General features: G+C 40.3%; 1 protein-coding gene across 5 annotated transcripts in view; it reads right to left on the bottom strand.

The window, feature by feature from the left end:
- Positions 1 to 6,540: 6,540 nt before the first annotated feature.
- Positions 6,541 to 12,349, bottom strand: part of gli1 (GLI family zinc finger 1) — a 55,799-nt gene continuing 49,990 nt past the window's right edge. For all 5 annotated transcript variants that reach the window (XM_017305039.2, XM_017305036.2, XM_008408459.3 and 2 more), the window contains one exon: positions 6,541 to 11,836. In XM_017305039.2, the coding sequence (XP_017160528.2) occupies positions 9,273 to 11,836 (2,564 nt within the window). In that variant the 3' untranslated portion in view covers positions 6,541 to 9,272. The remainder of the gene's footprint in view (positions 11,837 to 12,349) is intronic.

Below are 12,349 nucleotides of genomic sequence, written 5' to 3'. Positions count from 1 at the left end.
CCCCCTCGCCCCCACACCACCACCACACACACACACACACACACACACACACACACACACACACACACACACACACACACACACACACACCCTTCCATGAACTCTTCTTAGGGATTTTACAGCCTGCGTGTTATGCATGTCGCACCTGCGCTCGAGTACCCCGGAGTGGACCCCGTCCTGCGGCCCCATTCACCCCTGGATTGCTGTAGGAAGTGGTGCATCGGCCGCGCTTTGTGTTGCAACCTACGATGTAATCTGTTTTGCAACTGAAAAACATCCGAACTCAAAAAGAGAAAAAAAAACTAACGCAGCATACAGGACCCCCACCTTGACTTATTTTGTGGCCCCCTACCTTACTGAAGCGAGCCTGGGGCAGCTTTTCAGGGTGCATAATGGATCCTATGGGGTGTAAACAAACATGTATCTGTGACACTGTGACACACATTAGGAAGGTTAAAGACAGCGAAAGAAAAGACTAAACATCTAAAATGCTCTTTAGATATTTGAAACCTATTTTAGCCCTAAAACGCTAACAATTATTTAGAAAACTGACTGACCGGTTGGCTACACATCATCAGCACAAGTCCAAACCTTATGATTTATTACCAAATTCGCGCTATACACATATTTTACATTTCTACGCATGTCATTACTCAGTATCTTGCATAAGCATTCATGCCCCTCTAACTTTGTGATGTTGTGTTGCTTTACAACCACAAGCCTCTGTGTTTACTTAGGATTTTATGCAACAGAGTGCAGTTATGCATAATAGTGAAGTGGTTTCATTTTTTTGCAAATCGACCTCTGAGGTGTGTACATTTGTAACTACAAGTCTTTTGAGTTTCCAGCTGTACACTACGAGAGTCTAAATCTTTTACTCATTCTTCTCTGTGAGATGCTCTGTGTGGACGGAGAGCATCTCTGGACATTACCGTTTGATTCTTGCCAGAGAATCACAATCAAATACAGGTTTGGACTTTGACTGGGCCATTCTAACACGCAAACAGTATTTGATCTAAAACACTTTAATGCAGCTCTGTTGAATGATAGATTTCTGTTTTGTCCCGCTGAAGAAAAGTATCCCCACAGCATGATGCAGCACCATGATTCACTGTGAAAATGATGCACTCAGTTTACTGTGCAGTGGTAGTCATATGTGCCTCCTTCCTCCACATACTGTCCCACACACGGCTTGTGACAAACTTAAAAAAACAAAATGTTCTGGAGTGTACAACCAATAGTTATCCTATCAATAGATTCTCCTGTGGAACTCGGCAGCAGATTGCAAATTACCATTGGCTTCTTGACTGACTCTGATCAATGGTCCCTTTGCCTTAACTCTACTCTAAACTTCAGTACAACATTCTTCCTAACTTGCTGTTTCTTGGTTTTCATGATGCTTTTTATGAAGAAACCTCTAAGGTATTCACACAACTGCTCCATTTATACTGACAATTAATTACACACAGGTATGCCCTGTTTATTAGCTTCTGAAATACATTGGTTTCACAGGTCTTGTTTTGTTTTGTTTTTATTTAGGGGTTAATTACAGGGACCTGGATACATACACACACTACACCAAATATTTGTTTTATAAAAAGTATGAAAGTCACATGGCATTTTTTTTTTCCACTTTACCATTATGTTGTATTTGAGATGTTTTATTACATAAAATTCCAATAAATTGTCTTGAAATTTGTGGTTGTAACATGACGAAATGACAAACGATTAATAGGGCATGAATTACCTTTGCACGGCACTATAGCTCACTTTATTCATCCGCCTAATGTGTTTGCTGGGGGTTGGTCTTTTTAATAGATTCTGGAGAAGAAAGCGTCCTGAAGGTGGGCAGGGAACAGGGGGATGGAGGGGTCATCCCAGCCCTTTGTGGTGGGATGGACAGCGGAGAGGGAGGAGAGGAGGTGGGTAATAAACTTTGAGGGTTATACGGAGGTGCAGCAAAGGTCCTGGGAGCTCCTGTTAAAAGGCAGAAGTTTCCGTAGTTTTAACACATACAGATAAATTAATATGTTTTTGCTTGACGGCTTTTTCAACTTAATCTCAAAGTTGCTGGCATTATTTTTCTTGATGATCCTACTGCATATTGATGCATTGAGTAAAGAGCTGCGTTTATTAGTTATAAACATGTTTAATAGTTGTGCGATGTTGTAGCAATGCAGCACAGCTGTGGCGGCATATTTTATGCCTCTAGTGTTTGTTTAACACAACACACTCTCACTTATACATATTTACTTACACACATTTAAAGGAGCACAGAGGAAGCAGACCTACTGAGGTTTTGTCCCCGTCTGTGGTCCATGAGTTCAAAGCCTCTTGCATGGTGAGAAGAGCCCTTACACAGCATATTAAGCAGGAGTTAATTATATGCCAACCTAAGTGACAAAGGGAAAGAAAAGCCTCCCCCTGAATGGCCAGACAAGAAAAGAGAAAAGTCATTATGTTGCCCACTCCTTTGCATTTGAAAAACTCTGTTCTTATTTTGGCATTTCCATTTGTTACTCTGGAAAAGTGGGAATCTCATGAAAAGCGTGTGATAACGATGCCTTTGCATCAGTTAACTCTAACAAGCTTTATTATATATTTAGGGCTATAGACATGTTTACACTTGCATGAAAGATATGTATGAATATACAGAGACTCCTCGTTCAGTTTTTGAGCTGCCAACAGTTTAGATTAGACGTGTTAAAGTTGTGAATCACCACTGTTAACGTTCAAATTTAGAGCAGGGGGGGTGGGGTGGGGGGGGCAAAAGCAGACAAAAAGTAAAGCAGCGTACAACTGAAAAAGTCATATATAAATTTAGGACAACCACTGAACCATATCGACCATTATTTCCCTTCCTCACCACAAATCTCTGAGTAGCGAAAACATAAATAGGTCATACCTATAATGCCCTCCAAAACCACTGCCACTCCTGATAAAGAAGTGTGAAAATCCTTAAAATAAGATCATTTCAATTTATTGCAGCAACATAATCTTACACTAAGAAAAGCAGCATGTAGCTTCAGCTCTACAACAGTGAGGTTTGGAGTCAGTTTATCTCACTGTGTGGTGACAAGATAAACTTAACTTGGCTGGTTGTTTTAAATGTTTTAAATTGTGTTCTGGTTGTCGCCTTGCACCAAGAAGATCCTGACTTTGAATTTCTTCCTGCGGTCTTTCTACATGGAGTTTGCGTGTTCTCCCCCATGCATGTGTTGGTTCCCTCCAGGTACTCCAGCTTCCTCCCCCACTCTGAAAACATGACTGTTAGGTTTATTTTTGTCTCTAAATTTCCTCAGGTTAGTGTGCGCATGCATGATTGTTTGATTTGTGTGTTTTGCAAAACAAGATAAGCCGGCGTAGACAATGGATAAATTCATCTAGCTGAGTAGCTACTTTTGAATGTATTTGACTTTTGTGAATGGCATGTTCACGTGTCTTTCCCATTTTGAACAGTGGGTGACACATATGGGCATGTATGTTTTAATTTTACTCTGTGGAATCAAGAAAGTCATGGATGGCTGTTTAAAGTTCCTTGACACAGTGATCTACTTAAATAGTATTTTCTAAATTTAAAATTCCTCATCTATACAAAAATATATTAAGCTAATAATTAGCTCATGATAATGGATTTTTTCCTGTCCTAAGCAAATTTACTAAATCTCAAGTATAGTGATTCCAAAATGTTTTCATTCTGAGATTATGCTTTTGAAATTAAAAAAAAACACCCCCAAAGCATTTATTTAAAGACTTTCTTTACCAGTGGTAACAATAAAAGGGAATGGTGCTTAATGTTGTCTGAAAGCAAATCAACTTAGCCTTGGTTGGTAAAAAAGAAAAAAGAGCACATTTCTGTCAAAAGTTTAAACACATAAATGATCAGATTCTCACCATGTTCTAAACGTGTTTTAATCTAGCATCAAGACAAAACCACACAGCACACACTCTACTCACTTTTTTTATTATTTGTTAAGCAAAGGTAAAGCCAAACTGTTGGCTTGCTTTGTGAAAAATCATTGGAAACTATGCCAAGCTACAGAATTTTAAGAGGATGTTCTTTCTTTCTATCATGACTGTTCTATCATGTGTCTCATCACAATGTTGGCACTTTCCATTTTTGTAAATTATCTAATTTGTACACCTCAGGCGTACACAATAAAAAAAAAAATCACTTCTTTCAGTTGGACCCCGGCCTGTGGTGGCACTTAGCTTACTTTTACTTGATCTGATATTTTCCCAATATGAATCCTACTGTCTTTTATTTTTTAGCATTCTGCCAGCTTCCCCCTTCCTTCAAACATGAGTTAATGAGATTCCTTTGTGGAAACTTTGCTATTGTTTCAAATCCGAATGTGGATATGCCAGATTGCAAATCAATAGTCCGTCAGGAAAACTTCCACTTTGCCTCGGAGCAAATGAGTCAGCTTTTAGCACCACTGCCAGGCTGTAGTGGCTGCCGTGGGTCCGCTATGCCATGCCGCAACACCACAATGCCAACACAGTCTGAGCACATTGGGGCCCCCTGAACCAAAAAACAAGCCAAGCTGGAGAAAGTCAAGGTAGAGACTATTTTATCTTCAACTTCTAAAACTTGTCCTTTCAGTATCGTTGCTCACAGTGAACAAAGTTAAATTTTACTTGTGGTTGGAGGTGAAGGCTGTAGATTCCGTTACCATGGCAATAGCATAAGATTTAGATGCATTGTACACACAATATTTAAACACTATTCATGTTGGTTTGTCAATGGTTTAATTTGACGAGATTTCATTAACTATATCATGGGATAACCTGAATAATTACGTCGTAATGCAGGTGTTGCATTATTGCATCCTGAAACATATATGCCATGTAAAATGTTTTCTTCCCACTGTTAGAGCAAAAGGTGATCCCGAGTAAGTATGACCATTTGAAAGAGCTTAACCAGTGTGATGTGAGAGGCACAAATAAATCTGACATCATCTCAAACCCAGAAAGATTTGCTTTTATAGATCCTTTATGATGTTTGCATTTACACACTAATTAGGCCAGTTTCCCCCGTCACCCTCTCATATAAAGTCATTTAAAGGCGCAGGCTGTGGCTGATAACATTTTATAAGGCAGGTTTGTGCAGTTTTTCTTTCCTACAGCATTCAGCAGCTCACTAGTGAGTGTCCCCACTGACCACAGAGTCAGTGCAGGCGCTGATGTAATCAAGAGCAGCCACTTTTAATGCTGATCCACTTAATCTTGGCAGCTTGCTGGAGCATGTGACTGCAGCCCCTCACAGGTTGCTATGTGCTGTAGCTCATATTCATAACAAGGGGTTTTCCAGTTTCTCCACTGGATAAAAATAAATTCTTCCAGAAGTTCTTATCTAAATTACAAAAGGAAAAAAAAAAACTGTGATGAAAAGATAGAAAATTAGTGCAATTTAACAGCTCACATGGGTGAATGGGTATACATTATACCATGTAGTACTAATGTTCTTATGGATGCTGTGAATGGAACTGAATGCATTTTTTTCTCTCAGGCTGTGCTGCCCTCTACAGGAGAAAAAGAGGCCCTACATTTGTTGGTCAGCAAGAGTAAAGGATCAAAAGTGCCAAAATTAGAACATTTAATTTGAAATAAAACAGTGTGCATTAAAATTAAAACAAAAAATAAGCAAATAAGTATTACTATAAAATATTTTTGGGTGGCACAAAGAAAAAGAAGGTCCTGAGTTCAAATCCAGGTTTGTGGTCTGTCAGAGTTTGAGAGATCTTCTCCTGTATATGTGGGTTTTCCTTCAGCTGCCTCCCACAATCAAAAACCGTGACTGCTGTGTCAATCGAATACTCCAACTCTCCTTAGGTATGAGAGCATGAATGCATGGTTGTGTTTTCCTGTGAGGAACTGGTGACCTGTTCAGGGCCAATTCTGTTATTTAAATGATTGATTTAAAATCAAGAAAATGGATAATAAATGTGGAAATAATGAAAATGTTGCCATTACATATCAAGTTCCCATATTATATAAGACATATTACTATAGAAGATGCTTATTATAGCAGAATTAAAAATTCCAAACTGCTAATATGGGTCATTAAATGGACATTTGACATGTTGAACTGCTCAATCATTTAAATAAAGATTAATTGTAGCCTCTCCCCTCATCACTGCTTGATACCTTGAACCACTAAATGAAAGCTAAAATATTTCATCTTATAAATATCCATATATCTTTGAATTATTTCATTTAATATAGATTAGTTACATATGTCCAGTTTTGTTTATCATATGGTGAATTTATTCCATCTTCCATTATGATGTACTGCAGTCATTGTGCAGAATTAGCTATGCTATAGTTGATGGTGATTGGTCCAAAGTGGACTTTCTTTGTAGCCAATCAGATGTTAGGATCCTTTATGGGGACTGTACAGATATAGTTAAAATTACAGTAATGAGCTGCAAGCATATCTGCAATAAGCCAAAGAATCAGTAGGCATTACTTATACATTTAAGATAAGATGAAGTCAATAATATGATGCCCTTTGGCCGTCTATGAACCACTTTGCAATCAGTTGTAGTGACTTTTATTACAACACACCAGACATTTAAGAATTTGACAAAACATTGGCACCCATATCAAACTGCAGGTTTATTTATGAACTGGTAAAATATAGCACATATGTATAAAAATGTAGAAAATTGTACAGAAAATAAAACACTTCACTTTATTCTATTAGTTTTTGCTACTAAAATAGCTTTGTTTTGCTAAAAGTGATAATCTTTTGCCAGCAAAATAAGTCAGAATGAAGAATGACAGTTACAAAAAAGAAAAAAAAAATCTCACACACACACACACGCACACAAGGAGGGCAACAATCATAAGGTTCATTAATATAAAAAAGATTTTGTACAAAACATATACATTCTACATGATGTCACTAACAATTAATGTCCATGTACTTTGGGGTAGTGTTAGTGTTGAGCTTTAATACTCTATTTGTGCATCTTTTCCTCTGTTACCTTGAATCTTTGGTACAATGTGCACTTATTCCAAACTGAGGAAATATTAATTGGTGCTAACGCTGAGGTGACAATACTGTGATCTGCTGAATATTCATGCTTTATGAAATACTTTAGTGTGGCCTCAGGAAGCTTAAAAGGCTCTGATCTTTGACCTAATCAAATACTGTATGAAGTCTGTATAGTCATGTAACTGAGGTTGGCGTGAGTCACTGAAAGGCACAGGGATATTTTCCAAACAGTGCTGTAATCAGTGCAAAACCACTTTACTAAAGCGAGCTGCTGCTTTCTTCCTGGGATACAGCTCAGCTGTTAAAGTACCTCTCTGTACCTGATAAACACTTTACTACAGTGGTAGCAGGATTAGCCTTTTTGTGAATTAGTTATGCAGAATGTAACTCTTTGGGATTAGAGCCAAAGTGCAGTAGGTTGTCCTATGAATGTACCTCAGTTTCTAAAATATAGGAAACGATTACACATTAACTCAATATCCTCAGTTACTATCACCCTCAGCTGTCCTGTGTGAGCTGGTGGTTAGATTATTGTACAGAAAATGCAGTCTGTTAAAACATACATGCTGCCATATATAAATCACTGTTAATGCTGGCGACATTTACTGGAAACACTGAAAAAGATGTGTTAAAAGTTCCAAAATATATGCACCTTTTATTGCAGTAGCAAAATGTCATCCTGAAAAAAGACGTTATTTACGTGCTTTAAAATAAATCAAATCTCATTTGGTGTATATTTTGTATTAAAAGTTGACTTGGGAGGCCAGGAAGTTTTATTCAGTAATTAGTCTGTACAAGACATCCTGAACTGATTGAAATGCCAGATTATTTTGGTATTTCAATCAATAGTCCATTTTTAACCTTGTCTTAAGTTTTTATCCATAAGGAATGGGTAATACACCTATATCTAGTCCAGAGAAATCAATTTAATCTGTGCCGTATTAATGTTGATTTAAAGAGCAACACAGTTTAACGTCATTTTTTTGTCAATGTCTCTTGTATTTTACTATTTGCTTTTCCCATTCATTGCATTTATGCAATAATGAGAAAGTTGCTGATCAGTTTCATTGTATTTATTTAAAATAATAATTTTAAAAAACTAAAGCCGGTATAAATGTACTCAAATTCATTTTTGACATTTCAATGTGAGATTATGACACTGCAATAAAAGATGAACTAATTTTAAAGCTTTTATCACACCGTCAATAAGGACGCCAGTAAACATAAATGTACTATAATTGAGCTTTTCTCACATTCTGTACCTCAGAAGTGGTAGGCACATTCTGTTATAAAGACACCTGATAAAAAAAGTAGCTGCTTTAGAAACACTTAAAGTAAACAAGTGGAGTGCAAACTCTGTCTGGAAAGGCAAGTCAAACGTACATGTAGTGTGCACACTAAAGATTCAAAACAAGTCCTGAGTGTCAGTGTGTAGGGATAGGTGTAGGGTTACAATGCATGTGACTGCTCTGCAATGGTGCATATGTAGGAATACTGATATGTTGCTGGTATAGATTGTGTTGATACTGAAAAGGAGGAAATCAAGAGTAACACAGAAGATTTACAAGGCCAGAGAAACATTTCTCAATCACTAAAAGCATAGCTTTCTTGTCTCTTCAAACAAACAAAAAATACTAACCCCTGAACATTGAGCTTCAAGCAAACTATCAAGCAAACTATCAAAAGACAACCTTTCAATGTCTCATTGTCGTATACACATTTTGTTTATATATATATATATGTATATATATATATATATATTTATAAAACATATTCACATAAATCCTTCTTTGCTCCATTGTTGCCAAAGCCCTCTTCGATTGATAAAAACTGTTCGGCATCCTATGTTCAAATTAAAAAATAGTTCTGTCTTACACTAAGGCACAGAAAAAAATGTACCAAGGCAGCAGGGGAAAAATTATAAATGGGGAAAAGCCGGCACTTTTGGTTTTAAGGTTTTTGATGGTGGTTTGCATATTTTTTAAAAGTGATTAGACTGTATTAGTAGCTTTGCCTCAACTTGCACCCAAAACCTATTAGACTACATTATCAAATCTTTTTATATGAGTCCCCAATAAGCTATTGCTGGTTTTAGTACTATTGATCCATTTTATGAACAGTTCCACTTCACAGTCTTTCTGGTCTGGCTAAGCCTTCAGTCAAAATCCCTCAAAGTGACAGAATCTGATTTTGAAAAACAAAAACAAGGCCAAGGCGAGTGTTTATTGCTTGTCCATAGCTAACGCATGCTAAGATGCCCTATTGTCCCCTAAGACAGAGTGTTCAGGTACTTATTTTCCCCAGCCAGTGAGGTAAGCATGGATGTCATGTCACCCACAGCCATGTTGGACAGGCCAGTGCCCGGAGCCAGGCTGACGGACGTTTGTGGGGTGGTGAGGCGGGAAGAAGCCTGGGAGGATGATCCTGGAAGACCTTGGAGAGGATTGTTGACTGGACTAAATGAGGAAGAATCAGCTTCATCGATGATGGAAGTAAAGTCAATGCGAGCATTCTCCAAGTCCAGGTTTTCTAAGGCATTCGAGATGGGACTAGATTCCGGATAGGGAGCCATAGGGGAAGATTTGGTGTCACCTGCTGGGTCCAAGTTTGGCGGTCCCATATTGGTCGGCTGGTTAAGGCAAGGTCCATTCTGGGGGTCCCTGTGTTTTTCCATATTCATATTAATCTGACCTGTGTAGTACATGTTGTTGTTGTTGTTGTTGGAGGGAGAAAACATTTCATTTTGAGGGTGCTGTGGATGCTGGACAGGTGGAAGGCGCACCCCTCGTCTGGGGCTGGAAGTGGAGTGCACAGGGCTCAGGTGGGGGGAGCCGCCAAGGTAACCCCCTCCTACCTGTGGCAAACTGTTCTGGCGGCTGAGAGGCTTGCGTCCCTGAGGTGGCCTAGGCACAACCATTTCCTGATTGTAGCATGTGCCCTGGAGACCTGTCAGGTGCTGATCTTTAGGTGCAACTGCGGTGGGCCCTCGGCTGTGGGCAGCAGGACTCATGACCAGGTTACGTTCTGGGTAAGAGGGATACATCTGGTTGGGATATAGGTTCTGATTCTGGTGCTCTGGGCTGTGTTGCATCATTGCTGCTTGAGCATTCAAACCCATGTTGTCAGAAAGAGAAGGTGGCTTTATTCCACTCTGCTGCTCTTGCTCTTGTTGCTGCTCCCACATGAGTGCTTGCTGAGACTGCACATAATTCCTCACCATCATTTCCTTCACCTGCATCATTGGGGTTTCTGACCTTTGGCCTTCTGACAGCGCAGAACCGGCACAGCCCAAACTTAAGCCACCTCCACTAGGATACGAACTTGGGTTCTGCCCTTGAAAATCACAGCTTGGGTGGCCAGAGTTTCTCATCATCACTTGACCACTCTGTTGGGGGAAAGTCTGTGTTTGCTGCAGGAGGATTCGTTGCTGTTGGAGCTTCGCACTCTGACAGGCATCTCCACCACCCATACCAGGGTGAAACTGTTGCTCGGGCTTGATGAAAGGTTTGTGAGTGCCATCAGGATTGTTGTAGAGGGCTGTCTGATTGTTAAAGTGAGCTTGTGTTTGTTGAGGCTGCAGACTGGAATCTGAGAACCGCACCGATTGCTGGTTCTGAATTGCATGGCTTGAAGTTTGGATTTGGTTGTGGTTGTCATTCCAAGGACCCCCACTGTCACTGCCTTGACCTATGCCTGGGTAATGCGGACCGGACGGACTCAGCTGGCAGGTGCTCATGCCATACTCGGCCTGTTGGAGAAGTGTATTTGACATCCCATCTGGCTGTGTAGGTCTTGCTTGACCTAATGGATTCCCACTAGCTCTGGATATGACTTCTCCTCCGTGTCCCTGGTAATGCCGCTGCATGTAAGCGGGATCCGGGCAGCCCAGAGAGTCATGGCTCGGGGACAGCTGGTTTGAAAGTGGACCTCCACCTCCCATTGTTGGATTCTGTTGCTGGAAACTCATAAAGTTTCTCTCTACAGGGGTCATCATCATGGAACGATCCCTGGGATCAACAGTGTTGAGATGGGGCTCCATACCCATAGCTTCCATCATTACATTTTCTGTGATGCTCGGTGGACGTGGGGAGTACATGTGGCGGGAAAGACCTGTGTCAGAGCCACGAAGTTGCAGTGCATTTCTGCGGCCCATCATGGCCACATTATTGAGGCTGTTGAAGCGTTTGGGTAGAGCTTGTGGGTCTGCTACTGATCGTACCGGATCACTGGCCCGCCTGGTGTTGTTACCTGGAGCCTGGTGAGGGTAGATAACTCCAGTACCGTATTCTGTGTTGGCACTGTGCCGCCGAGGACCTCCTTGCTGAAGGAAAGGAGGTAAAGGCTGCCCTTGGTACTCACTCAAAGGACCCCCCCTTCTTACTGGTGTACCGGGCTGCTCCATGTTAGGTAAAGGAGTGGGTGGAGGTCCGCCAGTGGCTGCAGCATATTTGGCCTTCAGACTGTAGTGCTGAGCAGGTGTTAAGTTGGGGAGACCTGGTAACCCTCCACCTCCGGGACATGGAGCTCCTCTACGATAGGTTTCAGGTGAAAGAGGGTCTCCCCCAGCTTGTTCTGGACTCAGAAGGTGACATCCGCCCCCTGCTGTCCCTCCTATTTGTGAGACATCACTGGAGCGTCTACTGGATAGGTAAGGGGAAGCCATAGAGGAGCGACGGCTCACTGTGTATGCTGAGCTTAGGCTGCTTGTGCCACTTCCTCTCCTGTCATTAGTAGAGTTTGCTATATTTCCAGCTCCCAGCTCGTGGTTGGACAGCTCCATTACACGTCGATTAAGTGGAGAAGGTGCACACAACCCCATGTTGTCCCCTGAACCTAGAAAGAAAAATTAAGGAGAAAATTATTTAAACGTCTTCCACTGTGCCTGGCAATGTATTCAATTAACATTTTTGCATTTTGATAAACCCATGCTTTAATGGGATTTTGTCAGAATAAAAAAAAAACTTGAAAGTATGGCATACACATGTTGCTTTTTGCTGTTCAGCAAGTCTTTTGAGGCATTTCTCTACCAGCTTTGGCTGATTGTATTTTTGCCAAATAGCAAAGTTCAATCAAAATAGATGGACCATCTGTAAACACAAACTATTGTCTTGTGCCACATTCTGAAATAGATAATTTCTAGATTAAAAACAATAAATTTGCAGCTATGAGTGCATGTTTCGAGTAATTTTCCAGCTGAAAGATTAACTACTTCCATAAGACACTTGCAGCGCTTTCAGCATTTTTATAAAGTGTTGGTCAATATTTACCTTTGCTAATCTTCCAATCAACTTAGGGATTGGAAGATGAGCAAATGAGATATAGGGATAAAGGGGAGTGAATTCAACT

This window comes from Poecilia reticulata, chromosome 5, assembly GCF_904066995.2.
Source record: "Poecilia reticulata chromosome 5, P_reticulata-male-v2, whole genome shotgun sequence".
NCBI lineage: Eukaryota > Metazoa > Chordata > Actinopteri > Cyprinodontiformes > Poeciliidae > Poecilia > Poecilia reticulata.
This window is presented reverse-complemented; position numbering and strand designations above follow the sequence as displayed.